At 41.4% G+C, this 26,712-nt stretch overlaps 1 protein-coding gene across 1 annotated transcript; it reads right to left on the reverse strand.

Annotated features, from left to right (window-relative positions):
* Positions 1–1,794: 1,794 nt before the first annotated feature.
* On the reverse strand, positions 1,795–18,781 carry LOC311041916 (guanylate-binding protein 1-like; the record flags this gene model as incomplete). The annotated part of the gene is made up of 11 exons (XM_084052399.1): positions 18,723–18,781; positions 16,197–16,397; positions 13,849–13,976; positions 11,228–11,337; positions 10,526–10,713; positions 10,169–10,405; positions 7,138–7,415; positions 6,165–6,380; positions 5,899–6,001; positions 2,316–2,497; positions 1,795–1,998 (listed from the first exon to the last, which is right to left on the reverse strand). The coding sequence occupies exons 2-11, from the start codon at positions 16,384–16,386 to the stop codon at positions 1,795–1,797; spliced, it is 1,836 nt and encodes a 611-aa protein (XP_083908525.1). The 5' UTR covers positions 16,387–16,397; positions 18,723–18,781.
* Between the last annotated feature and the right edge of the window lie 7,931 nt (positions 18,782–26,712).

Genomic DNA, 26,712 nt, shown 5'->3' on the forward strand with positions numbered 1-26,712 from the left:
GCTTTAATTAATGAATTCATTCATTACTTAATTTTCTTATGTGATGGGGTGACATAAACTACCATATTTATCCAGCAGATGGCAGTGTGTAGGTGTAGGCTATTTTTTTGTGTTGGGTGCGTTCGAAAATACAGCACTGAGTGCACTGGCCAATACAAACTAATAGGCGAGTGTGCTCCGGTGCGTAATTTCCGAACGCATCTCCTATGTCATCCGTATGAGCCAAGTAAACAATCACAGAGAAAATGGCAGAAGATAACCGCACTGTGAGCATATGACCAGCACCCTCAAATTTTGCGAGTTGTTTCCCTTGGCTTGAATTGTTATTAATTCTTTTTGAAATTATTATTAAATTTTTCTTTGCAATAAATCGTAAAATCGAATTGCAATAATTGTAGAATTGCAATACTTAAGAATCACAATATATATCCTGACAGGATCGAATCGGGAGATAAATTAATCCCTTAAAGCCTAAAAGCCCTTTTCAGAATGAGGGGCATAAGCAATGTTTGTAACAAATTCTAGTACCGTCTTAGCCGTTTCCACATACGTGTTTGGGACCATACTGGTGTTTTTTCCTACAATACTGTCCAGGATTTGTTTCCATTCAGTTCAGTAAGGTATGCAGATACTTGCTTTATACAGTAACTGTAAGTGATATTTGTTTAGATAAAGTGTTAAATACTGTATCCCAGGGGTCTCCCCATTTCTCCAGCTCTTAATTAAAATACATAAATAAATACATGTTCAGGTCAGGATACTAATTTGATCTGATCAGGATAAACAAGTGAAATTGGAAGTGATGAAAATCCTATATTAAAATTGGCTAATCTCAATGCATACAGTTAATTGCAGCAATCCTAACATAATGACTCATACTGCAATACAACATTTTGCATAACACACTGTAAATGCTCAAAACATGTTAATGATTATGATAACATGTAAATAAAATGTAATTGTACTGGATTCACCACCATGCAGTGTTATGGAAGTAGATATTGAAGCTGACAGACAATTGTCACCCTGGCACAGGCACAATTAGCATTTCACTGTGATGTGTTTCAAATAAGTAGTCAGTTTACTTTGTAACACAAAAAAGTAATCAGAGTACTCTAACAAAGCAACACCAACACTGGTAGAAACAAATATCAGTACATACCTGTACATACATGACAATAATGTTGATTTAAAAAAAAAACATTTTATATATGCTTTTATTGTAGATAGTGTAACATAGCAGGTGATTATCCAATGAATATATGACAACATTAATGATGTCCATCTTTAGTATAGTAAAAGAGAGAGAGAGAGAGAGAGAGAGAGAGAGAGAGAGAGAGAGAGAGAGAGAGAGAGAGGGGGGGGGGGGGAGGGGAGGACAAGACTTCAGAGCCCATGCAAAGACCCATGGAAGTTACGAGACACACTTTGGTTATCTCATGTTATCTATGAGCACAAGGAAATACATTCTAAATCAACTGGAAGTTGGTTTTGGCAATACATGATTGCCAAAACCAACTGACTGCATCTTTTAAAAATTAGGTAAACTTTAATGAGGACAAAGGACTAATGCCTCATAATGTTTCACATAACACTCTTCCTGTGACCCAGCACAATTCAGTCAGGACAACTCTCTCCTGAAGCGATAATTAGAGAGAACAGAGAACCCTCCAATTGTGAGTGTGTGCGTGTGCCATAGACTGTATAAATGAGAGGCGTGTGCGCGTGTGTGTGTGTGTGTGTGTGTGTGTGTGTGTGTGTGCGTTTTACAAAAAAAAAAAAAAAAAAAGAGTTTTAATCCGAATCCGAATCCAAAAACAGATCCACAATCTTGGGCACAGCAGTTGTTGCTACATCTATTACCCACTTAGCCATATCCATAGAGCTGTATATCTGCTGCTGTTTCTCCAACTCTCTCTGTCTCTTGAGAGCCTGCTCCTGTTCTTCCAACCGACCTCTCTCTTCCTCATCAGCTCTCTCCCTTTGTTTCTTAATCTCCTGCAATAGCACATTATCAGACATATTATAAACAGCACAGCCTACACATCACAGTCCATATGATATAAAAAAAAACATTCTATACTTGACACACAGTATTCATTTCTGATCAAGTCTATTGGTGTTCGAACACAAACTGCAAAGTGCAGTCATTCAGTTTAAAAAAGAAAGGCCTGTGACTACTATTTTATATTCTGTACAAAAACAGTTTTTGAATGACTTTTGAAATGAAATGAAATGAAATCTGAAGAAGATCCAAAAGGATTGAAACTTTAATAACAACAGTCATACACTATTCATATACTATAATCACTCACAGCCATCAGCTTCTCATGCTTTTCTTGGGCTTGTATCTTCTCTCTCTCCATCTTCTCCTTGAGCTGGTTCATAGCCTCCTCTTGGGTTTTCTGCCAATCAGCCATCTGCCTCTCCACGACCTTCTGACGGTCCGCCATGGCCCGTCTCTCTCTCTCTGACTCCTCCCGTTTTGCTTTCTCCTCTGTAGGAAACCAGTAAGACGGAACCATTCAAAAGGAAAACACTGTTACCATCCCACAAAGTCTTAATTACTGAAAGCTAACGGGAGTGTACGTATGTCCCATCAGCTCTGTTGCCTCAACCATAACCCTAAACACACACCTAACCCCAACCAACCGAACCCTAACACCTAGAGCTGAGCTGGGCGATTAATTACATTCAGTTTTTGGTTTCGATCTCGACACTTCAAAATCTGTGAAATACAAAAATACATTTTAAGTGCATCATGTTTACAAATATTACTTTAGTTTTAGTGGACTTTCTCATGTTGAATATTAAACCAATAACTCCTATGTAACTCCCCAACACTAGAGAGAGCACAGTCACAATCCATATGCCAATCCATATCCATATTTCCCTTACACCAACCACCATACATTAGCCATTCCATTAACAGCATGTTCTCCAACCTCTGCGCACAGGAGAGTGATATCTTGTTAGAAAGACAGTCTATGTCAAAAATAGCCTGGCTGAAGGAATAAGCCTGAACTTGGTCAATGGTGTGGAACCACTTTAAAGTCCTGGTGAAATGGGTTTTTCATCATTTCATTTTTGGAATTTCAGTCTGAGACGGCAGCCTGTATGTTTCTGAACCAATCAGGAGGTCCCATACCCTTGGGCTATGGGAAGACATTAACCAGAGAAGGTTATGTTTGTAGCCTGCAATGCCCTGCATCTCACGCAGCCCGAGGGAGAAAGAGAGGGGCAAGTGTGAAGCATGTTTATGTTACTGCGTAACTTATTTCCATCCTAAAATGTTTTCAGATTCATATTGTAGTGTACTGTTTAAGTTCAAAATGAGTATTGTCTCTGAGGGCGGATTGAGACTGGGTCCGATGAATTCAAACCGTTCTCGAGTACAATTGCCTTCTCCCCAATGGAGATGGCATTCACATTGGCCATGATTCTTCCGTACCGGAGTACGCTTCATTCAACTGTAATGGTACTTGTGCCTCAGGGGGGGTGCTGTGGACTATGGCATGTGACAGAAGAAGAGTCACTTGTCGGAGTTTAGAGCGAAAAACGTTACATTACAGTCATTTAGCAGACGCTTTTATCCAAAGCGACTTACAACTAGAAAAAGTGCTCCTTGGAGCACAGGTCTCCGCCAGGTCAGGTACGTTATTGTGGCCTCCTGGTGGCGCTATAATAGGCCAATGTGAAAAGGCTGCCATTTATTCTTAGGTCGTTCACGGCAATCGGACACTGCATTCATGATTTGAAGCATTTTGTTCCAAAAATGTGTTTTGCTAAATTAGACCTGCTGATGGCGCTATAACAGGCCAATCTGAAAAAGGGTGGCATTTCTTCCTTGGCCTAGTGGGAATGTATTTGTGAAATTTCACGGAAATCGCAAGCTGCGTTCATGATTTCAGGCATTTTGTTCAAAACGGAGCAATCCTGCAAATTTTGGAAGCGAACCTTAGCCAATGAGGATGGAATATGGGAAATCGGACAGATCCGTGTTGATCACATGACTATAGAGATACTTTGTACTGATTTGCATAACGTTTGGATAAAATCTGTAGGAGTAATGTCAAAAAAATGGTTTTGCACAAATCGGCCTCCTGGTGGCGCTATAACAGGCCCATATGAAAAATTTGGGTCAGAGGTTCTGCTGTGGCATCGAGGGAGTGTGTGTGTGCACAGCGACCGGGGCAACGGTGGCGGAGATTAGCTGGTCGCAGACAGAAGGACGGACACACACACACACACACACGGACACACGGACGGACGGACGGACGGACGGACGGACGGACGGAGGGTAAAACATACTCTCTCGCCATGCCTTTCGGCCTGGCGGAGACAATAAGTGCATCCAACATACTGGTAGGGAACGAGTATGTTGTAATAATAACAGAAAAACAATACACAACCAAAGCATTGTGCGCTGACGGTCTTGAAACATTGCAACGTAACGTCGACTTCTATTACCCATCCTTGGTGGCATAACAGTGACGTCACAGACTAATCCTTGGTATCTTTATCCTAGCAGCAGCGCTCGCTACACATGTGTTTTTCTTTCTTTTTTTTTCCCACACTTGCGCTACTTAAACACTAGCGGGATTATTATTTCATGTCAACATTCAAGTAGAACTATCAGAAGGTATAACCCAGGTACAATAATGTGTCACTAATATATATGTGTATGTATATATATAAATGATATGATTAGCAGTCCACTTCCTTCTGTTGGTACGGATAGCTTTCACATTGCAGCGTTCTGTACCAGAGTACATATCTATCGGACCACAGACTACCTCCCCACTCCCCAGGCGTTCCCGGGTACGGTTCTGCGTTCCGTTCCGGGGAACGGTACGCAGCCTTCACAATAATCACAACATCTGGTGGTAAGTGGTGCCGGGAATCGCCCCTGAGTCTCTCACAAGAGTGAATGGCATGAGCTGAACTTAGGCTCTGGAGGCACCGGGCCAAGGTGCCCTCCATGAGCCATCAAGGCTGATTTCAGGAATGCCGACCCCACCTTGCTCACATAGGAAGAAGCAGAGTTAGGCAACCCCACTGACACACCCCACTAGCCTAGAGTGGGACATCATATTAGAAAACAGAAACATAGAGGCTACTCATCTTTAATTATAATGTGCACACATTTATGCATACACAATGCTCAACAAGTGTTGTCAGTTGGATTGACAACACTGTAGGATTGTAAAAAATAATAACTTGTCCTGTAGAGTAGTCAAATCAACGCCTTGTTTTACATCCCGCATACAGTATATCCACTCTCTTCTTAGGTGATAGCTTTTGCAGTTATGTCATGTTGGAGCTTTACTTGAATTTGGACGTTTTAGAAATGGACAGGTGTCTCTAAACACACCACTTCTATCATCTGTGTACAGGGAAACCACATCTGTTGCAAGTCACTGGGCCTACGTGCCTACTCAAATAAACCAAACAACATAATACAATGTAGCATGTCAAATGTATTTCTTACAATCAGTTGATTTAATTGTGTTACTTAAAATATGTATATTAAAAAAGTTTTTTTTTTATTGAACTTTTAATGTGACATATTTGCTGTTACACATAGTGCTGGTCACAGAAAATAGGGCCCACAGTATGTAAACATACCAACTGAGTTAAAAGAGTGGACATGGATTGGAGACTTTGTAGAGCTGGGTATCAGTGATGGACTTGGACAAGCTCCATGGCTAAGCTCGGAGCATCTAGAGGACAGAGCACCCCCCCCCCCCCCCACTTCAAAAAACACTATCTTTTAAATACCTTATTTGGGTATTTGTAAAGCACAATTGACCAGGAAATGTTCTATACAGTAAATACATCTTGATTGATTTACTGACTGATTGAATTATATATATATATATATTTAATATATTTTACCTTCTGCTGTCCGCTGTGCCTCGGAGAGGCTTTTATCTGCTGCTCGTAAGGTGTTGCCAGTTATCGCCTTCTCATCCAGGTATGCCTTCAGCACCTCCTCAGCCTGGTATCACACACACAAACACACACGCACACGCACACGCACACGCACACGCACATGCACACGCACACGCGCACCCCTCATCCCCATCAATACTGATTGTTTAATTGTATTCTACTTCCATCCCACATTCTCTGACTCTGAAGTTGGCAGAAATCTAACTGACCTTGACTCCTCTGCCTTCTGCACGCCTGTATTCATCAGTCATCATTTGGATTTTGTCGTGGCAGAACGTCATGTATCCTCCAGGGACTGAGTAGAGACCAGCTTCCAGGTTGTTCTTCAGAGGTTTAAAGACTTGTTCGATGATTAGTCCACATGCCTTCCTGGACTCGTTGAAGTTTTTCTCACGGATCTGATTGTATTCGCCCTGAAGTACACTCTAAAAACATGAAATAAAATGAAAATGTTTATATTCCCAAATGGGTTAATCTGTAGTGTGCTCCAAGGTTTATTGCTCAGTCTATCTAAGTTAATTGTCCTTTACTCATCCAGTAGATGATTATTGAGGGGCTATGACTGAATTATAAAAATAAAGGTAAATAATAAGTGTTTTTGCTTGGAGGTTAATAATTATGATTTGTCCAGTGTAACAAATGGAGGCACTCCCACAGTGAAAAGACGAGACAGATATCAAGATGCAAAGAGGAAAAGCAGCAGTTAAACAGCAACTCAAGAGAAAAAGTATTAAGCAAGGGACTCAAAAGGACAATAGAGCATTGAAGTCTGACATCACTGAAAATCCCATAGGGGAATTTTAGATTGTGTCATATAAGAACTGTGTTCCAAGAATAAACAAATCAGTCGGGAAATGTTATTCATATGGATATGAAGCATCAACTGATGGTGAAAAAGTACTAATTTATCCAAACACAGACAGTATCAAATGTAACTCAATATCATAAATGACACAGAGTCACATACCTGACAAAGTGGTGGTTTGTTTATCTTTGGAACACAGTTCTTACATGACACAATCCAAGAGAAGAAATAATGCTGTGACCCAGGGGTAGTGGGAATGACATCAGGACTTCAGAACTCTATAATTTGACTGAGCTTTAGAGGTGTTTTAAAAGTAATGCATAAGGTGATGGAAACACATAATATGAAAATAATGGATGATTATTTCCAACACATACCACAAGCTTCATCTGATATTCTTGGTTGTCATCTCTGAATGAATGTTTCATGAACAGTGACAGGGCCTCTATCTCACTGGATGCATGGATGGCAGACAGCTCCTCCAGGGTGTTGGTGGGGAAGCGTACTGACGCCATCCCCTGTACATAGACGACCTGGGCCTGCTCAAGAGCTTTGGCATTCTCAATCTCAGCCAGTACCTTCACAGCATTGTCCAGACAGGGAACCTCTCCACTACGGATGGCTTTCACGTATGTCTCTGCCAATTGACCAAGCACTGTGGAAGGAAGACCCATTCAGCAAGTGTGTTCAACTAGTCATGATAGTTCAGAGACTGATGTTTATGCTGGAGCTAAATGTTGCTAATTCTAATAACTAGAAGCTCGCCCCCGCTACGCGGGGGCTCGCGTCTAGCCCGCGGCCACGCCCACGTTGCGCCCGCGGCCACTTGGCAACTCATATAAGTGGCGTAGCGTCATGAGGGTCAGTGGGGCCGTGGCTCGGTCAGTGAAGACCCTGTAGTGCGGATGATATGTGGCATAGAGGGGCAGATTGTAAATCCCCAGAGGAAACATCCGTGGGCTACCATTGGTTCAGCGATGTGTGCGGTCGCCCTGCGGCCCCTCCTCCTCCACCAATGTGCAGTATTGAGAGCCCTGACGTCACAACAATTGGAGCGATGGGCACTGCACTGTGGTTGGTTAGGGTACACCTAGGGCCCAGGTAGAACCCAGTTAAAGCCTGCATGGGCAAACCCAGTTAGGGCCCGCCTTGGTCCCACATAAACATGGCTATTTGGGGCCCACCTAAGGGCCAGGTAGAAGCTACTTATAGCCTGCATGGGCATCGCAGTTGGGACTGAAGTGGATGCCGCTGACATTGCTGACATGGGGTCCATATGGTTTAGCCCACCTTGAAACCATATGGGAACTACGCTGGCATGCTGGCTGTAATGCAAACGCTGCATCATACCTGCAGTGTGTAGTTTGATGTTGTGTGTGTAGCAGATATACCTGCAGTGTGTAGATCAATGTCCATATGAAAGTCAATGCCCAGCAGTGTTTTTTTTCCCCAGCAGAGTTTCTAGTGTCTCTGTGTCTCTCTGGAAGAGGTTGCACATGAACTCTGCAGCCGCACTGAGGCGCTCCAACACAAACACTCTGACATTAAGCTGCTTCACACAACAAACATCAGCACCACGCTGCTGTTTGTCCAAAAGACACAATATCTCCTCTCCCACCGACGTCATGTGTTCATTTATCGACAGCCGTACAGACTCCTTTTGACACATTTTACCTCGTTTATCCAGCTCTCACTGACTCTCCACATCGGACTGTTATTTTGCTGCGATCAAGTCAACGATGTGAGAGATTAGCTATCACAGACGGACGGACAGGGGGTGAAACATAGTCTTGCGCCATGCCTTTCGGCCTGGCGGAGACAATAAAAAAACGAAAGTAAAGGAAATGGCCATTTCTGCAACAGAAGTAGTCAACAAACTATACTATGAAAACATGGGCCACATTGGCAAAGAATGTAAGAAAGAGGCAATCATGTAGAAAATAGCCGATCTACAAGCTTACAAAGCCTCTCAACGTGAGGCGTTTCGAGCTTGTAGATCGGCTATTTTCACAATATTTGGGGGGGGGGGGGGCGGCGTGAAAGGGTTGATAAGCACTGTTCTAATCGGAGCGAAATTATCTGAAATTACTACATGACCATAATGCAGCCTAACATGCGTTGCACGGGGCGGTCCTGCCATTACGTTAGTTACTGTAGTTGCTGTGGAGCTACATAGTTCTCCAGAAGACACACACAAACATACACCATCTACAATGGACGAACTGAGCAGCAATATTGACATTCACCACACGAACGTGCATGTTGACAAAGTGATTGCACAGCCGCTGCAGGCATGACAACCACGTTAGCGTTAGCGACATGGCAGCTATCACAGCGCCCTGTCCGTCGTGCTGCAACTGCCAATGATGGCTACAGCAGTAACAGCAAGCTGTCTGCGATGCCATTGTCTGGAGACTGCTCTTAGCGTGACACGACCAATGAGAGTGAGCGCTGTAGTTGTTGCTAAGATACGGTGGCGTCTCTGCCCCATAGCTTGTAGATCTCTCACACATGATTGGCGTAGGCTGCGTTGCCAGGTCTGACTTTGTGTCTAAGCAATGGTCGGCTTATTTTTGCGCGCCTTTGGGCTCGTTTGCATTGTGCGCACGGCAGCGCTTGTTTAGCGTACGTCAGCGCGACGTGGCAACGGACGTGGCAACGTGAAAGGTGATTGGCTGGTGAAAAGAAACACCCGGACGTGAATTTGGAATCGGCGAAGTGATTTGCATAAGTATTGGAGCATAATGCGTTTGCTATTAATTGTACATCCTGCAAGTACAGTGATGGGATGCGAAGCAGCTGGTTTTACAGGCAGAATATTGAGGAATTTTGGGGGAAAATGTGGAGTTAGTTGGGCCATGTGTCTGCTTGGCCATTGAGCACATACACTCGTGTACACTCCATGAGTGTGGCCGGCAATTATGGTAGCAAGATGTGACCTACAACAAGGGGAGGCTGGGAGGTGTAGTGAATATTACGCTATACTGTCATAACTCCTTACAAAGGTTTACTTTGACATTGTCAGTGATTATTTTTTCAAATAGATCAATGCTCCTTTCAAAAGTAATAGAAAGGCTCTATGATAAAATGTACAATACAAAAGAATAAAAATGAAATAAACATTACAATTGTATTTCACTTCCACAATAATAAGTAATTTGCCCTGGAACAACCACATCCACTCAAATGTCATTAATCCTTCAAAAAGGAAAATACATATATATTATTTCATATTTTGACCATATCACCCAGTCCTAAATTCTTGACAACAAACACTTGCATTTGTTAGAATGCAAAATGAGCACAAGTATTATTCACTGATTTCAATTGATGCCTCAAATGCTGTTGACTGACAGAAGTATCAGAAACCCAGTGGCTGCAGTGTACCTTTATTTAAATCCCACTTACATCTGCCAGTGACCTTTATGCCATCTATGAGAGTCTTGGTCTCAGACTTAGTGTAGATGTGGTCAGTGAACTTTCTAGCCTGTTCAACAAAGTCTGGATCCAGGTCAGCATCTGTCAGTTCCTCCACTCGTTGCATTGCCTTAGAGTTGGCTGGTCTCTCAAACACAAAACATGCACGAGGCAAGAAGAATTTACGAAGGCAGGTACGGGGTTCGTTGTACTGCTGATTCTCTTTACCTTTGACAAAATGAAACACATACAGAACACGATACCTTTTAGTGTTAAGAACTCCTAATGCCTATAGTCTAAATTATTGCAATCTCAACTACATTCAAATTTGTCAGCAGTTCATGAAACCTTGTTTCTCCTTGAGACTGTCTTCCAGATACTCGTCTGCTGTTATGGGTTTCCCATCAATCTCCAGAACGAGTGAAAAATCTCGTACAGCCCACACAAAGGAGGGAAGGAAACGTACATACGTACGATCATCATCCTCATCCTTATTGGACTTCATGTTGATATGCTTTGGCAGTTCTGTCACGTAGCTGTGAGGGGTTTTGTTGAGGATGACAAAAGAACCTCACACAACACTGGGTTTCTAAACTTAGAATCTGCTAAATGTATTTTTAGCTGAAATGTGAAATCTGAAACTAGATAAATAGCTACGTGAGATTACAGTATTTAGTATTTGATAATGAATAAATGTTTGTTAAGAGGAAAACTGTCCCTGAAACATTGTTTGTAGATAGAAAGCATCTTATTGCTGTGGCGCTCCTCATTACATTCACAATACCAATAGACATGCTCTAAGCATAAGGGTGGTTCATTTAGTTTCAAAGGGTTTATCTGCATTTTTATGGAGATTGGAGAGAAGGTTTAAGCATTTCCGAGAGCTTTCGCAAAACAATACTTCAGCCTGTTCAAGTACTTGGACTTGATAAGACTATTCTTAAGTTAATGAATTACTATGTGAAAACATGCCAAATGTAGGACTCAATAATCACAGATATAATATGAGCAAAAGAGGGAATAATGAGTGATGATTTATTTGAAGGATACTGAAGGTTCTCCAGGGCTTTATTATCAATGGTGTTCATGCTGTTGTAGACCAGGGTGCTGCTGAGCAGAACTGCCATGGCAAAGATCCAGTTGTCATTTGTCCTATCTCCCTGAAACCAGAAGAAATGTTTGGATGTGTTCGTTACATTACTCTGATCATTGTTGTTCATAGTTTGCCACCCTTTAATTTCCCATTTGTTATGTTTAAATGTGTTTAACAGACAGCTAAAAGAAACCGTTTTGAAACTTGACAGGTGTACGTGAAACAAGTAGACAAGTGTGCTCCTCTGAGCGCAAAGCTCCGGCAAGCCGGATTTGTACGACAGACGGTGCAACTTTTTCTGCCACCCCCTACATTTTTCAGATAATTTAGGTTACGATTTAGAAGGCGTTTCGGCATCAGGTCTAAAGGGTTAATGGGAATTTTGTGTTATTTGTTAATTTCAAATTTCAAAAATCTATAAAGTTCTGTTCTATTTTTATTTTTTTATTTATATTCAAATGGTGTCCTAGAACAATTTTTACTTGGTTGTCCAAATTTGCCATTTGGGCAACTCTTGTAATTTGTAATTGCTTGCTTGCTTGCTTGTCCTAGCCGAATCGCTAGCCTCGCATTCAGGGTCTGGTGACACTGTCGAAGGCGGGGTTTTATCGTTTGGAAATCTGTGCGGCGAATCGGGATCGGGATAATCCAGTATGAACCAATCGCCAAAGAGTCCAACTTTGGCCACCTCCCCATCTCAAAAAACGGCTGCACTGAAAGGGCTTTCAGACTGAATAATGGATTGAAACTAAATGAAAATTCAGGCTGAGTGTCAGGCTATGCTTGTCCTACAATGATGTCCTAAATATACCTATTTTTGGGGGGTGGTGTTTCATGTGTGTAGAATCAATTTCTGATGTTTGTTTGTTTTTTAATTGTGGGTCAATCTCACTTCTCAATCTGTTCGACATTTCTATCTGTTCAACTACTTTCTTTAGGTTAATATGAGCATGAAAACAATATTTTAAATATGTTTTTGTTAGCACTTGCATTTCATAAAAGGTAAGTCTTATTAAGGATCCTTTTAACATCTAGACACTTTGCTTAATACAGAGAACTTTAGAAAATACTGTTTAGGGGAAATAAGGGAGAAGGCGGATCTGCAATTTCTTCAACTGGTTGGCTGTATAACATCAGCAAGAACATAGGTTTAGCATGATAATACCTAAACATAATCCCTCATATTGTGCTAATTGTTTAGGAAACACAGCACTAGTGTGGAGGACTACTTTCACACTGTTTCAGAAATCACAGATTGGAGATGGCGGAACAAAAACATTCAGTCGTGACTCATGAGATTTGTGTTTGTTTTAATCCCTGCATCGTTCTGGCCCTCGCCCTCCTAATTGGCACCCACACAATCCTCAAAAAACTCATCAGTATCCTCCATGTCAAAAGACATCACTTCTCATCTGTGGCTTGAACATCTCATACCTGTTCATGTATATATTGCAACATCCATCTTCACCAGAGCAGTTACATTGTCTTGCTCGAGGACACCTCGACATATTGTCAAACCTGGGACCTTCTGCTTCCCAGGCTCTGCTGTTGTATAACATTTATCTTATATAACATTTATCTTAACTTGTTTGAATGTATAAGAAGAGCTATCCGTTCTCTGTGTATCTGTTCTTGCATGTTTACCGTAAGGTGCCTGTTTGTAAACTCTTTCAGACAATTTTCACTCCATTAGCAAGTCTTTTTTTGTGGCAGTTGGTTAAGTCACTAGACTTGCTGGATGGCTCAGGGATGGCTCAGGGTTGGCTCAGGGTTGAGGAGCCTTTGTAAACTTTGTTGAGGTGTGAATTTATTGTTTTAAATCTATGCGTGTGCCTGAGCGTGCTCCTGGTCAAATAGGTTCCTGCGCGGCGTGCAAGGCCGTCCCATGAGCAATGCAACCCTGTCCATAATCATAACACCAGAGGCAGCTCCACTGATCATGTTCAACCCAGATTTGGCACAAACAAGGGAATGAACTCTTTCTTTTCCAAAAGGAGTAAAGGAGTGTAAAACCCTACTCACTTTCAAAACTGCCCTAAAAAGCACCTTCAGGGGGCTGCAATTCCAAACTGGCCTCTGTCAAAGTTTTAACCTACCCCCCCCCCCCCCTCCTCGAACTGTCTATTGTACATATTTCTTGTTTTTCATACCAGGCAGAAACCTGTAAGCTGATTGTACGACGTTCTGCATAGTAGTGTCTTGTCATCATGATTTGAGTGTGTGGGTGGGATCTCATTTTAAATAAGCCATTGTGCTTTTATGAGCGATCCAGTTTAGAGGACCTTGTATTGTGAATTGTACTTCCATGTACTGTTTCCATGTCTAAAATGTCTTTCTAAATAAACTATTCAATCAATCAATCAATCAAAGACACTAGACAGTTGTGTTGTGAGTTACACGATACCGTACACACCCCGCAACATCACGTCTACATGTCCTCGTTGAGTGGTGTAGGTGAACTTCCAACTCCACTAACCCCCAAACTTCTGTCACATCCCCAATCCCTTCCTGTAATAACTTCATTATTATAATTATTAAATGCAAAGTAATTTGAACATGAAACAAAATGGTGTCTCACCTTTTTAATATCTCCCAGTCCCTCTGTATCCAGCAGCACCAGAGTGTGGTCAGTCTTTGTGGGGTGAGGTACACACCACATCCAGATGCCCTTGGTCTTGGATTGGATCGTGGCTCCAAGAGGAAAGCCTTGAGAGAGAGAGAGAGAGCGAGAGCGAGAGAGAGAGAGAGACTAATGAGGAGTAAGTGAGGGCAGGTGTGATTATGGATTGAGAGGGAGTGACAGCAGGTGAGGTGGGTGGATCCAATCCATGGGAATAGGCCAGGGGGAGTGTTGCACACTAGGATGACTCTTCTACAAGAACATGTCAGAAAATTGACAAACAAATACTGTCAAAATGCCATTTCATCTTGTCTTTAAAAAGTGAACATGCATTAATTAACAAAGTCATGATTTTTGTTCAGTAAATTATATTTGGACTGGTTAAATTGGGGTTTGAACCAGGGACCAGTAGGTATGCAGGCCAGGTGCACTGATTGCTAGAGTGCAGAGGAACATGGGTTGATATTAATGGTCTTAACTCAAAATGTATATATCACACAGCTTAGATTTTTTTTTATTAAATCGGAGAGTCATGTAAAAAAAAATCTGTAGTGTAAAAGTTGCACGTTCATACAATGTTCAATGTATGTTGTTTCTTGTGTCTGGGTAGCTCAGTTGGAAGAGCTCTTGACTCTGAACTGCAAGGTCATGGGATCGGATCCTGGCAAAAGCAACACAGCATATGAGTAATTTAGTTCCCTAATGTATAGAGCATTGTTACAGGTATAGACTCATGTGTTTGTTAATGTTGCTACCCTTTAAATGGCCATGGCCAATAACGTGGCATCGGGCGCTTAAAGTTAAATATTTGAAAAACTACACATTATTTCAAAGAAAAAGCCACCAGGCCACTAATGAGTTGTGAGTGAAGACAGGTGTGATTGGTGATGAGTGAGAGCAGGTGAGAGGGGTGGATCCAATCCATGGGAATAGGGGGAAGGTTGCTGACTAGATGACTCTTTTCTACACTCACCCTCACTAACCTTAACCTCAGTAAAACAACAACCTAACCTCAAGAAACACTATTTGTAAAACTAAGAATTCCAAATGATGATCACCTCAACACATTGTTGGGGACAGGGACAAGATTGGTTTCAGTGATACTTGGAATGACCCTCTACATTATTACAAAGTTTCAAACAAATGTGAGTCTGCATGTACGTGTTAGGGGCAGATGAATAATTTTCATAAAACTGCAATATTCATTGGCTTATAAAAACGTTTTCACTTATGGAAAATCCGCTTGTTCACGTTTGTCTGCATAGGTCCAAAGTTCATGTGTAAAACTTGTCGTGCATATTGCTCAAAGATCCCAGGAGGAGATAGATTTTTACTGTTTTTCATATAATTCAAAATGGTGAGAAATCTACAGGTCAGAGGTCAAAAGTCAGAGTATGAAAGTTGTTAGGCATGAGGTAGCGAAGTTTCATGGCTGTAGGTCAAACAGGGCATGAGTTGTACCTGTTCAAAGTTGGCATTTTCAATTGAGTGCTATAGCGTCACCCTTTGGCCAATAGTTGTGAGTTTCGGGTCTTCGCCGTTTGGCATAGCCCTCTACCATATTCGTAAAAAGCGTATGCACGGTTGGGCCAAAACTGAAAAAACGGCGGAAGAAAAAGAAAGCCAAGGAATGCAATAAGGCTTCGAGCCTGATAGGCCACGAAACCTTAATAACATAACAAAAAATTCAACTAGACTGTCCATATTGATTGTCTGTAAGTGCAATACCAATTTGATTTCCAAGTCATTCTTGCTTTGATACAAAATTAAGACTTTTTAGATTTTTAGATGGAAAAGGCACCTCTATGACCAGCAATGTATCTAACTCATTCATCATCATAATTTATTTATTTACAAACCGACAATAAAAGTACAAGGAACCTTCTGCACTGCAATACAGGTTGACCAAACCGCGCATCGCGTTGTTTGTACACAGTGTTGAAGATTTGCAAACAAACAACAAACTCCTGAATGAGATAGCACAAAGCCAAATCGAGTGGAGCGAAAGCAGAAGCACTCAGGAGGGGCTACAAGTAGATATAAAAATGCCGCGTAGGAATTTGGGCAAACGCAGATTGCGCCGCCCCTAGCCGCAGCACCCCCGTACACGGGATAATCTGTACGTGTACCTCGGATGCCTCCGCTGCCGCGGAGGGATATATTATATTGGAGTGATCCAATATAGCGCTACATAACTCCTCAGGCTGCAAGCATTAGTAATGATCTGAACTAGGATGTTATATTTGTGGACTTTGGAACACATACTGTATCTATGTGTACATGTATCTCATAATGAAAATGCTCACCTTTGTTGGTCCCAGCCAGCTTGTTCATGAGGTAGGACTTTCCGGTTCGGTACATGCCCACTACTGACACCACAACCACTTTCTGCTCAATCTGCTGTAAAATCTTCTGGGCACTGGGAACCATACGCAGTCTCCCATCACGGTCACTCTCTATCAGACATGCTGGCTCCTTCATGATGCAGGCTGCCATGACGGTCACTGCTAGAGGAGAAAATAAAAAAAACACAGAGGGACATGTTTAATAAGTACACTGCTACCTAAATGATTATGGTATTAATGGGTGCTTTTAAAGGGGAACATCAAATATAATTGTCATGGCTTGTGGCTGTCAGGACCCAAGGAATTACAAAATACAAAAGCATAAATAGCCAGAATACACAAAAAATATGCACACACACACACACACACACACACACACACACACACACACACACACACACACACACACACACACACACACACACACACATTTCGTGGAGGTCATGGCCAAGTTTGGCCTTCTTCCCTTCAAAATATTATACGCCCTTAGGCCACAGTGGCCTTGGTGCCACACTGCCCCAGTGCCCCAGCTGATTTCGCCATCATCTCTGCACACACACACACGCACGCACGCACGCACGCACGCGCACACACAGACACACACACACACACACACACACACACACACACACACACACACACACACACACACACACACACACACACACACACACACACACACACACACACACACAGAGAGCAGTTGGTATCATTATAACAAAAATATGCATATGAAGACAGATGATGTCCTAAACACTTATATCTACAGAGACAGAGACAGAGAGAGAGACAGAGAGACAGAGAGACAGAGAGACAGAGACAGAGGCATTCAGAGACAGAGAGAGGGGTTGATATCATCATTATATGAAGACAAATAATGTTCTAAGCACATTTACAGCATACATTTACATCACATGAAAAGAAAACATCAAATAGATCTGCTATTAAAATAGCAGATCTACAAGCTCATAACACGTTGCATTGGGACGTGTTATGTGTGTATGTGAGCTTGTAGATGTATTATTTTCACTATTACATTTGGGCTAAGTGGTGTTGTGGCAACAATTAAAGGGACAAAGAATAATTATGGGAAATATAACCTAGCACAGTAAATGTATTCCAGTATACAGAATATGTACTGTATTTCAGTATAAATGTCTTGAGTAAATGTAACTAAATGATTATGTATGATGTTCTACAATATATTGGCACCAACAAATGGCTCCATCTCACAGAGCACGTACCCAGATGTATATCGATAGATAAGCACACATCCAGGAATAAGGATAAGGATAAACAAGGTGGCATGCCAAACCAGGGTCCTGGGAGGGCATATAGCGTGACAACCAGGGACTTGCCCTTCAAAACATTATACGCCCTGAGGCCACAATGGCCTTGGTGCCCCGCCCAGCCTTCTGCGCTCCTGGCATTTGGCCTTTATGAGGGAGAGGAGGACTAATAATTAAACCTAATGTCAAGGAGTTGAACATCAGACTCATCAGTCTCTGTAGACGTAACCTCTGCAGTGCATACTGTGGCATCAATAAAACCACGCTTGTGCAATATGTACTGTCTCACTTCTCTTGATCATTTCTCTGGAAGCAAAGACCCAGCCACAGAAATCCACTATACAGTGGTTCATTCATAATGCATTTGTTGTCCCAGGGAAATACAACATTTCTCTTTTGGGTCTCGTGAGAAAACAAGTGGGAATCACTGCCCTATAATGTCCAGAATTTATTTTAAAATGATTTTAACTACTTATAAAGCAGTACATGGGCTGGCCCCACTTTATATTTCTGACCTACTGGCCCCTAAGGATAATGTGAGATCCATCAGGTCCTCTGACAAAGGCCTTCTTAAGATACCCACGTCCAATCTCAAAACAAAGGGTGACCGGGCAGTGGTTGCGGTGGTTGCTTCCACACTGTGGAACACCCTACTATTGGCCTTAAAAAATGCAGAGTCTGTCGAAGGTTTTAAGAGCATGTTAAAAACACATTTGTTTCGTAAACATTTTGCTCCAAGAAGTTTTACCTGATTCTCATGGGCCAATGCTTTGTTTTAATCCTTGTTGTATTGTTTTATTACTCTATTTTCATACCATTATACACTGTTTGTAACTTGTTAATTGTGTTTATATTGTGTTCCACTGTACAGCACTTTGTAAAGGTGCTTTATAAATAAGATGTACTTACTTACTTACTTACTTACTATACTGTAAGCAGTATAGGTCTAGTGCTAAGAGTGGGACTTCTTCAGTGTTTAAATGATCAACACATTTTCAAAGCACTATACAACATTAAGGAACAGTTAATGTGTCCTACAGACATGACATCACAAGAGATATTAGATAACAAAAATAACATCTGTAATTAATACAAATGATCAGAGGTTACAAGGTAATACTAGTCCTGTGCAGATAGGGCTTAAGCCTCACGTTCTGGTCTACATGTAACTGAAAGACAAGGGGTCTCAGTGTCTTACCTGCTTCAGTATTGAAATCCTGATGTAGGTCTGGAGTGACAGAGGAAGTATAAAGACAGGCTATGAAGCTTAATCACCAAGGACCACAGCTTCACTGACTTCTCTGGTGTCTGCTTCTCCTTTTATACAGTAGGTTACAGTCTGCAATTCCACTGATAGGGGGAGCCAGAGATCTATCTCTTATGTTATTTACAAGTAGTGAGACCATTTCTTGTAAATACTGTGAGCAGTTGTGATCTGACCACTGGCACCTGACCAAACAACCTACTGTAGGACAAAATGCAACAGAAACTCTTTCAAGTGTTTTAGTCTCATATATTTTATCACATAATTATCAAAAGTCCTAAGAAAACCCAGTGGTGGAAAGTATTTAACAATGCAGAAATAGGTGATTTCCCCCAATTCCCCATTGACAACCATTAGAAAAATATATGTACTGTATGCATGTTTTCTTGTCTGATGTCCACACTAAAGGTTCAGTACTGTCATTAATCAACCAGACATTGTGTTGTATGCGGTATACCAACATTCTAAACATATAGGACCGGAATATGCTATCGCTCCCAAATTGACAGCACAAGGATTACTAGTTTGCAGTGGTGGACAAAGTACTCGACCCCAGTACTTGAGTAAAAGTACTCAAGTCTTGTCTTGCTTTTCAATGGTTTCTTTAAAATGGGAACATCAAATTATTTTAGCAAGCGTGGTTGTCACAATGAAGGTCATGGGTCGTGGCTGTCAGGACCTAAGGAATTACAAAATACAAAAGCATACATAGCTATGAAACACAAATACTATAAATTTACTCCACTACAAGTACAAGTAGCTCAGTCAAAATGTTACTCAAGTAAGAGTGCACAGGTCATTGCTTTTAAAAGTATTCAAAAGTACATGCTTTTAAAAATACTTAAAGTACAAGTAAAAGTAAAAGTACATGCTTTTAAAAATACTTAAAGTAAAAGTAGAAGTAAAATGTCTTACTTTTTATATCAATGAATTGCTGTAATGTTTTCACAATGAATATATAGGACCTTGTAACTCTTGTTTCAGAGAAGTAACTCTCTGAAACCACCTGCACTGCATGTGCTTGTAGAACTACTACGTTATACAAAGCCTGCAGAAACACCATAAAAACATAGAAATGACTGAGGAACTAGAACTGACATTTTCAGCATGCGAGCATGTCGTACGACAAAGTATACGTCCAGCTCAACCACCACAGAGCTTAGTATCCCTGACGACCTTCATCAACAGCACCTGCGGCTGTGTGTTGGCCTAGAGACCCGAGAAGCAGGGCTAGATCCTGAGTCACATGACCATACTGTATGTGGTCCTATGAGCTCAAGCAGTTCATTGAGTGTGCTCAGACACAAAGTGACTACAAACTGTGTGAGGGCTTCAGTGAGGTGCTCAAACAGTGCAAGTTTTCAAATGGCCTGTCATGAGGAGGAGACCAAGACCTGGCCAATGCTGAACGCACACTGAATCTGCAACATAACAAACATAAAGAATAATTTAATTCTCAGAGAGAGAGAGAGAGAGAGAGAGAGAGAGAGAGAGAGAGAGAGAGAGATAGAGAGAGAGAGATAGAGAGAGAGAGAGAGAGAGAGAGAAAGTTACGACCTTATAAGGTCTAGAGGATCATAAAGGCGTAACATATTTCAGACCAGTCAGGTTCAACCAAAAATGAGTACAGTTTATTAATTAGCTTAATTCACAGGGGAAAAACAAACAGGGGAAGCATTGACATCAGGGTGGCCAAAGCCATAACAACCCTACCTTGAAAGAAAAACAATGTAAGCTACACCCAAAACAAAGAGGACAATATAAACTCCCTACCTAAGAAAAAAGGGGGGAAAAAAGGGGAACAAAGAAAATGGCGGCACACCCCTACCAGCTTCCCTGTTTGTAGGTACTCAGGAACAAGGCTTTGTAAATACTACGAAGAAAGGTCTCCTATCTAAGGATGGGTTTAGGTTGTGTGGACTTAGTCTGAGTATAGATAAGTGGAACTAACTTTACTAAAGCGATGCCTAGCTGATGAGGCTTCGAATTGCTATAACAGTCAGTTGGAAAACACAGGTCTCAGCATGTGGCGCTTGCAATGGTAAAAGAGGGTTTGTAGGTGGTTCTTTCCAGGCTTTTATAGGCTGGTTGATTTGGGGGAATGGGAGCCAGGTGTGTCCCCAATCCCCACGCCACTCCTCCAATCTCCATGGCCACTCCCACCTTCACTCATCCTGCAGCACAAACACTGACAGACTGTTAAACACACACACTATGGCCTTCTAGGGCCGTAACACCTCCTCCCATAAAAATAAGCGTGCAAATGGTTAGTTAGGAGTAGCTGTAACCAATTACACAAAATAATATCTCAAACATTGCCTTCACTCATCCTGCAGCACTGGAAACACTGACAGACTGTTAAACACACACACTATGGCCTTCTAGGGTCGTAACACATGGATAAACTTATCCAGGGTGCACTGGCTAATCTGGCAAGATAATTCAGCTTTCATGAAACCGAGTCATCGCTAATCCTGGCTAAATTAAGCCAGGATAGGTGTTAAATCCAGGCTTAATACCTAATTCTGCTTTCATGAAATAGGCCCCTGGTCAACTAATGTACCATGGGGTTAATTTTTACCCCTTTCTTACTCCTATCCCCAACCTGAACCATAAACCATAACTATTGAAGTAAACAACCCACAGAGACAAATTAGTACATTTTATATATATAATTTTGACTCAAGGAATTCATTAAAGGGGTTATTATGAAGATTCAAGCACATCTGGACTCAGGACATAAACAGAAAAAAAACAGCAGAAAATGTATCACATTTATATTTCTCTTTGTACTAAACTTTTAAGGGGTATTCTTTTTTACCATATGTTTTTTAGGACCCCAATGGTGTCTAGTTAAGATGTATTCTTGTTGTGCAGGTCAAATGTCCCATGGGGGTTCATTTTAACCCTTTCTTACACCTATCCCCACCCGAACCATAACATGGAGATAACAGAAAATACCATAACTCTTGAAGTAAACAACATACAGAGACAAATTAACCAATTTTTCTATATAATGTTGACCCAAGGAATTCATTAAAGTGGTTATTATTCAGATTGTCAAACAGATCCGTCTTGATCACATGACTATAGAGTTTACCGATTTGTGTGAAATTTGGATACAATCTGAAGCAGTAATATTACAAAATGTATGGTGGGGCTATAAAAGGCAGATGTGAAAAATGCAGGGCAAAGGTTTTTCCTTGGCCTCTGGGGAGTGCACATACAAAGTTTTAAACAGATCGTGCAGTTACAGGTAAAAACATGAATCGGCCTATTATGGCGCCACCATGAGGCTGATTTGAAAATGTTCAAGTGGCATATCTTCCTCGGCCTAGTGGGAATGTGCGTGTAAAATATCACAGAAATTGCATGGTGTGTTCATGATTTGAGGCATTTTGTTCAAAACTGAGCAATCCTGCAAACCTTGGAAGCCAATCTTGGCCATCAGGATGGAATATGACAAATCTGAAAGACCCATTTTGTTTAATGACTATAGAGATACTGTGTACCGATTTGCGTGATGTTTATATGCCTCCTTGTGGAGCTAGGCCCATGTGAAACATTTGGGGCAGATCTGCTCTGGCATCAAGGGATGCCAGAGCAGAACTCTGGCTCTGGACTCACCATCAGCAACATAGCGGGCTTCCTAACTAAAAAAACACTGAACAGAAAATGACCATGTGTTTGCTTTGAGTAGTTACATAGGCATATACTAATTTACTACCATAAACATACCCAATGGTTACACTGTAAATATCCTTACACCTATATGAGATAATGTTCATTATTTTACCAGAAAACCACCAACACACAAGTTAGATGACCTCTACTCGTTATTCCTGCTGGTTTATTAAAATATGCAAATTGACAAACCCAAACCCCCCCCAAAAAAAAAAAAATCATGGTGTATCCCCTTTAACACCCCCCAGGGTCGCACATTAACATCATCTGTTCATGTATCAACAGTGGACATAAGCTCTATAGGGCTTCCTTGTGTCATCCTTTTGGCTACGATTGTGCAATATCTTGCTTTGTACGTTTGTTTCTTTCGTAAATAAAAACGTCAATCAATCAAAGGTTTAAACCAAGACAATTAAATCAAGGTTTGTTCAAACCCAGGTCGGCATAAAGGTTTGGATCCTCTTCATGAAACGCATCGATCATCTTTGACGATGCTTCGTTGCCTTTCTTTCGCACCATGTCGATTAATTTCCGCGCTTTCTCTTTCCTGTCGTCCTCCACTCTGACCAAGTCCATCTCTCCATCGTTGAGCACCTTCTCATGCAGCAGTGTGTCCAGCAGACCATCAAGGACGGGCTTCGACACTCGTTGGATGAAATCTCTGCGCACTGACAGCAACATCTCCGCTCCCTGTCGTGTCGTCACGTTTGGATGACTGGGGCGGGCGTCTGGAGGAAAACGAATGTCTAAAACAAAGAGGTTTTAGACAGTGTGATTGGAGGTATCCTAAAAAATATCCTAAAAATCCCCCAGTTCTCTACAATCAGGCAGCCTATCTACATGCTCTCAATATGACTGGACTAGACTTGAAACTGCCCCGGCCTCCGGTCCACGAATCTTTGGAGGCCTCCAAAGATTCAAAACCCTCCATCTTGCTCTCTCCCGCCTCTCGCTGTCCCCCCTTCTCTCTCTCTCTCTCTCTCTCTCTCTCTCTCTCTCTCTCTCTCTCTCTCTCTCTCTCTCTCTCTTCTACCCGTCTGTCTGTCTGTCTGTCTGTCCGTCTCCCTCTCTTTTTACCCATCTGTCTGTCTGTCTGTCTGTCTGCCCCCCTCTCTTTCTACCCGTCCGTCAGTCTCCCCTCTCTTTCTACCCGTCCATCTGCCCCTCTCTCTCTGTCTCCCCCTCTCTCTCTCTGTGTGACACTTCTTTTCAGTAGCAAAACAGTAGAATTAGCAAGGCTAATCAGTGAATAAAATCTGGGGGAAAAATGCATTTTCAGAAAACCTTCAGCAAAAGATTAGTAAAGTGTGAAGAGTTGGAATGGCTCATCTTTAGCAACTTTTGCACGGGAACGGCCCTTGCGCGATACTAATTCCCTGAATAGTGGGTATAGAAACTTCGGCCCAAGATAGAGCCTATCGTTGTGTTTGTAGCCTGCAATGCAACCCGAGGGAGAAAGAGAGGAGCAGTTTGAAGCATGTTTATGTTACTGGGTTGCTGTTATTTCTAACCTACAATGTTTTCAGATACATATTGTTGTGTACTATTTAAGTTTAAAACGAGTATTGCACTGTCTGGCCGTCATCTTGACTTAGATTTTTTTTTTTAATCAGTGCTATTGTGCTACACACGTCTGTGTGTGGGTTTTACAAATATTGAACCAATGAAAAGTATTAAAAAAGAGCTTCTGATTAAACCTCCTAACTCCATTGGATCCTCAAACTGTCGGACAAACCACCTAACTCCAACTTGTGGAGTTAGGTGGTTTCTCCCTCATTGATTAGAATGATGACGTCTGACGGAAAAAAAACTCAACATTAATGGTCAAAAACCTCTCAACACAAGTTCCATGCCTAAGCCCAGAGGATCTAGAGGACAGAGCACCCCCCACACACTTCAAAAATACTATCTGTGCCCCTTCTTTTCAATACCTTATTTGGGTATTTGTAAAGTACAATTGACTATAAATGTTCTAGCTTGATTGATTTACTGACTGACTGAGTCTTTAATATATATTTACCTTCTGCTCTCCGCTGTGCATCTGAGAGGCTTTTATCTGCTGCTCGTAAGGCGTTGCCAGTTACCGCCATGTCATCCAGGTATGCCTTCAGCACCTCCACAGCCTGGTATCCTCTTCTGCCTTCTGCACACCTGTATTTATCAGTCATCATCTGGAGGTCGTTGCAGAACGTCTTGTATCCTCCAGGGACTGTGTAGAGACCAGCTCCCAGGTTGTTCTCCAGAGGTTTAAAGACTTGTTTGATGATTTGTTCACATGCCTTCCTGGACTTGTTGTTTTTCTCACAGATCTGATTGTATTCCCCCTGAAGTACACTCTAAAAACATAATGGTCAAAATGAAAATGTATACGGTATTCCCAATTGGATTAATGTGCAGTGTGCTACAAAAGTGTATTAGTCAGTTTAAGTTATTGTTCTTTACTCATCCAGTAGATGATTATTGAGGGGCTATTACTGAATTGTAAAAAATTAATTGTAAAAAAAGAGAAAAAAAAGGAAAAGAAAGGTAAATAATGTGAAATAATATGTTTTAAAAGTGTTGCATAAGGTGATGGAAACACAATATGAAAACAATGGATGATGATTTCCCACACATACCACAAGCTTCATCTGATATTCTTGGTTGTCATCTCTGAATGAATGTTTCATGAACAGTGCCAGGGCCTCTCTCTCACTGGAAGCATGGATTGCAGACAGCTCCTCCAGGGTGTTGGTGGGGAAGCGTACTGACTTCATCCTCTGTACATAGACGACCTGGGCCTGCTCAACAGCTTTGGCATTCTCAATCTCAGCCAGTGCCTTCACAGCATTTTCCACACAGGGAACCTCTCCACTACGGATGGCTTTCACGTATGTCTCTGCCAGTTGACCAAGCACTGTGGAAGGAAGACCCATTCAGCAAGTGTGTTCAACTAGTCATGATAGTTCAGAGACTGATGTTTAAACTGGAGCTAAATGTTGCTAATTCTAATAATGTCAACAACAAGGGGAGGCTGGGAGACGTATTGAATAGAGGATATGCGTGTGACATCATCATCAAACCCGGAAGTTATGCAGGAATGCCTACTGAGTGTCAAAAAAATACTTTCTGGCCTTGACAGCCCATGCATCCAAACAGAAAAGTCATATTTGATTGCATTAAACAACATTAAACAATGTTAAACTAATTTTGCATGTTTCTTTGCCACTCGATTTGCCACTCGATGTGCCATTCACTTTAAGCATGCGCATATCCTCTATATTACACTATACTGTCATGAAAAGGTTTTTACTATGCCATTGTCAGTGATACAAATAATACAATTATGCCCCCCCCCCCTCCAAAAAAAAATAGATCAATGCTCCTTTCAAAAGTAATTTAAAGGTTCTATGATAAAATGTACAATAAAACAAATACAACATTAACAATAAATATAAATGGTATATAAATACATATAAAAACACCATTACAATTGTATTTCACTTCAACAATAATAAGTAATTTGTCATGGAACAACCACATCATCTCAAATCATTAATCCTTCAAAAATGCAAATAAAATATATTATCTAATATTTTGACCATATAACCCAGCCCTAAACTCTTGACAACAAACATTTGCATTTGCCAGAAGTGAGCACAGATAATGATAATGATAATGATTTTATTTGTATAGCACTTGTCTAAACAAATGTTCCAAAGTGCTTTACAGACATGTCAAAACAAGTAATACAAATAACTAAACAATAGTAACAACAGCAATATACAGCAATAGAAATTAAAAGTGACAGTTAAAAGCAAATAGACTTAAGAAAAACATTTAGCATACACGTGTGTTTTCAGGAGAGATTTAAAAGAAAGCACCGATTGTGCCATTCTCAGCTTCTCGGGGAGGGCGTTCCAGAGCCCAGGGGCCCGGATTGAAAAAGCTCGCTCACCCCGGGTAACAAGGTTTGCTGTAGGAGCGACCAACAGAGCCTTGCCTGAGGATCTTAAGTTACGCAGATAGCAGTCATTGGTGTTAATCCCTCAAATGCTGTTGACTGACAGAAATACCAGAACCCCAGTGGCTGCAGTGTACTATTTAAATCCCACTTACTTCTGCCAGTGACCTTTATGCCATCACTAAGAGTCTTGGTCTCAGACTTAGTGTAGATGTGTTCAGTGAACTTGTTGGCCTGTTCAACAAAGTCTGGATCCAGGTCAGCATCTGTCAGTTCCTCCATTCGTTTCAGTTTCTT

This window comes from Gymnoscopelus microlampas (genome assembly GCF_963454915.1).
Source record: "Gymnoscopelus microlampas genome assembly, chromosome: 3".
NCBI classification, from domain to species: domain Eukaryota; kingdom Metazoa; phylum Chordata; class Actinopteri; order Myctophiformes; family Myctophidae; genus Gymnoscopelus; species Gymnoscopelus microlampas.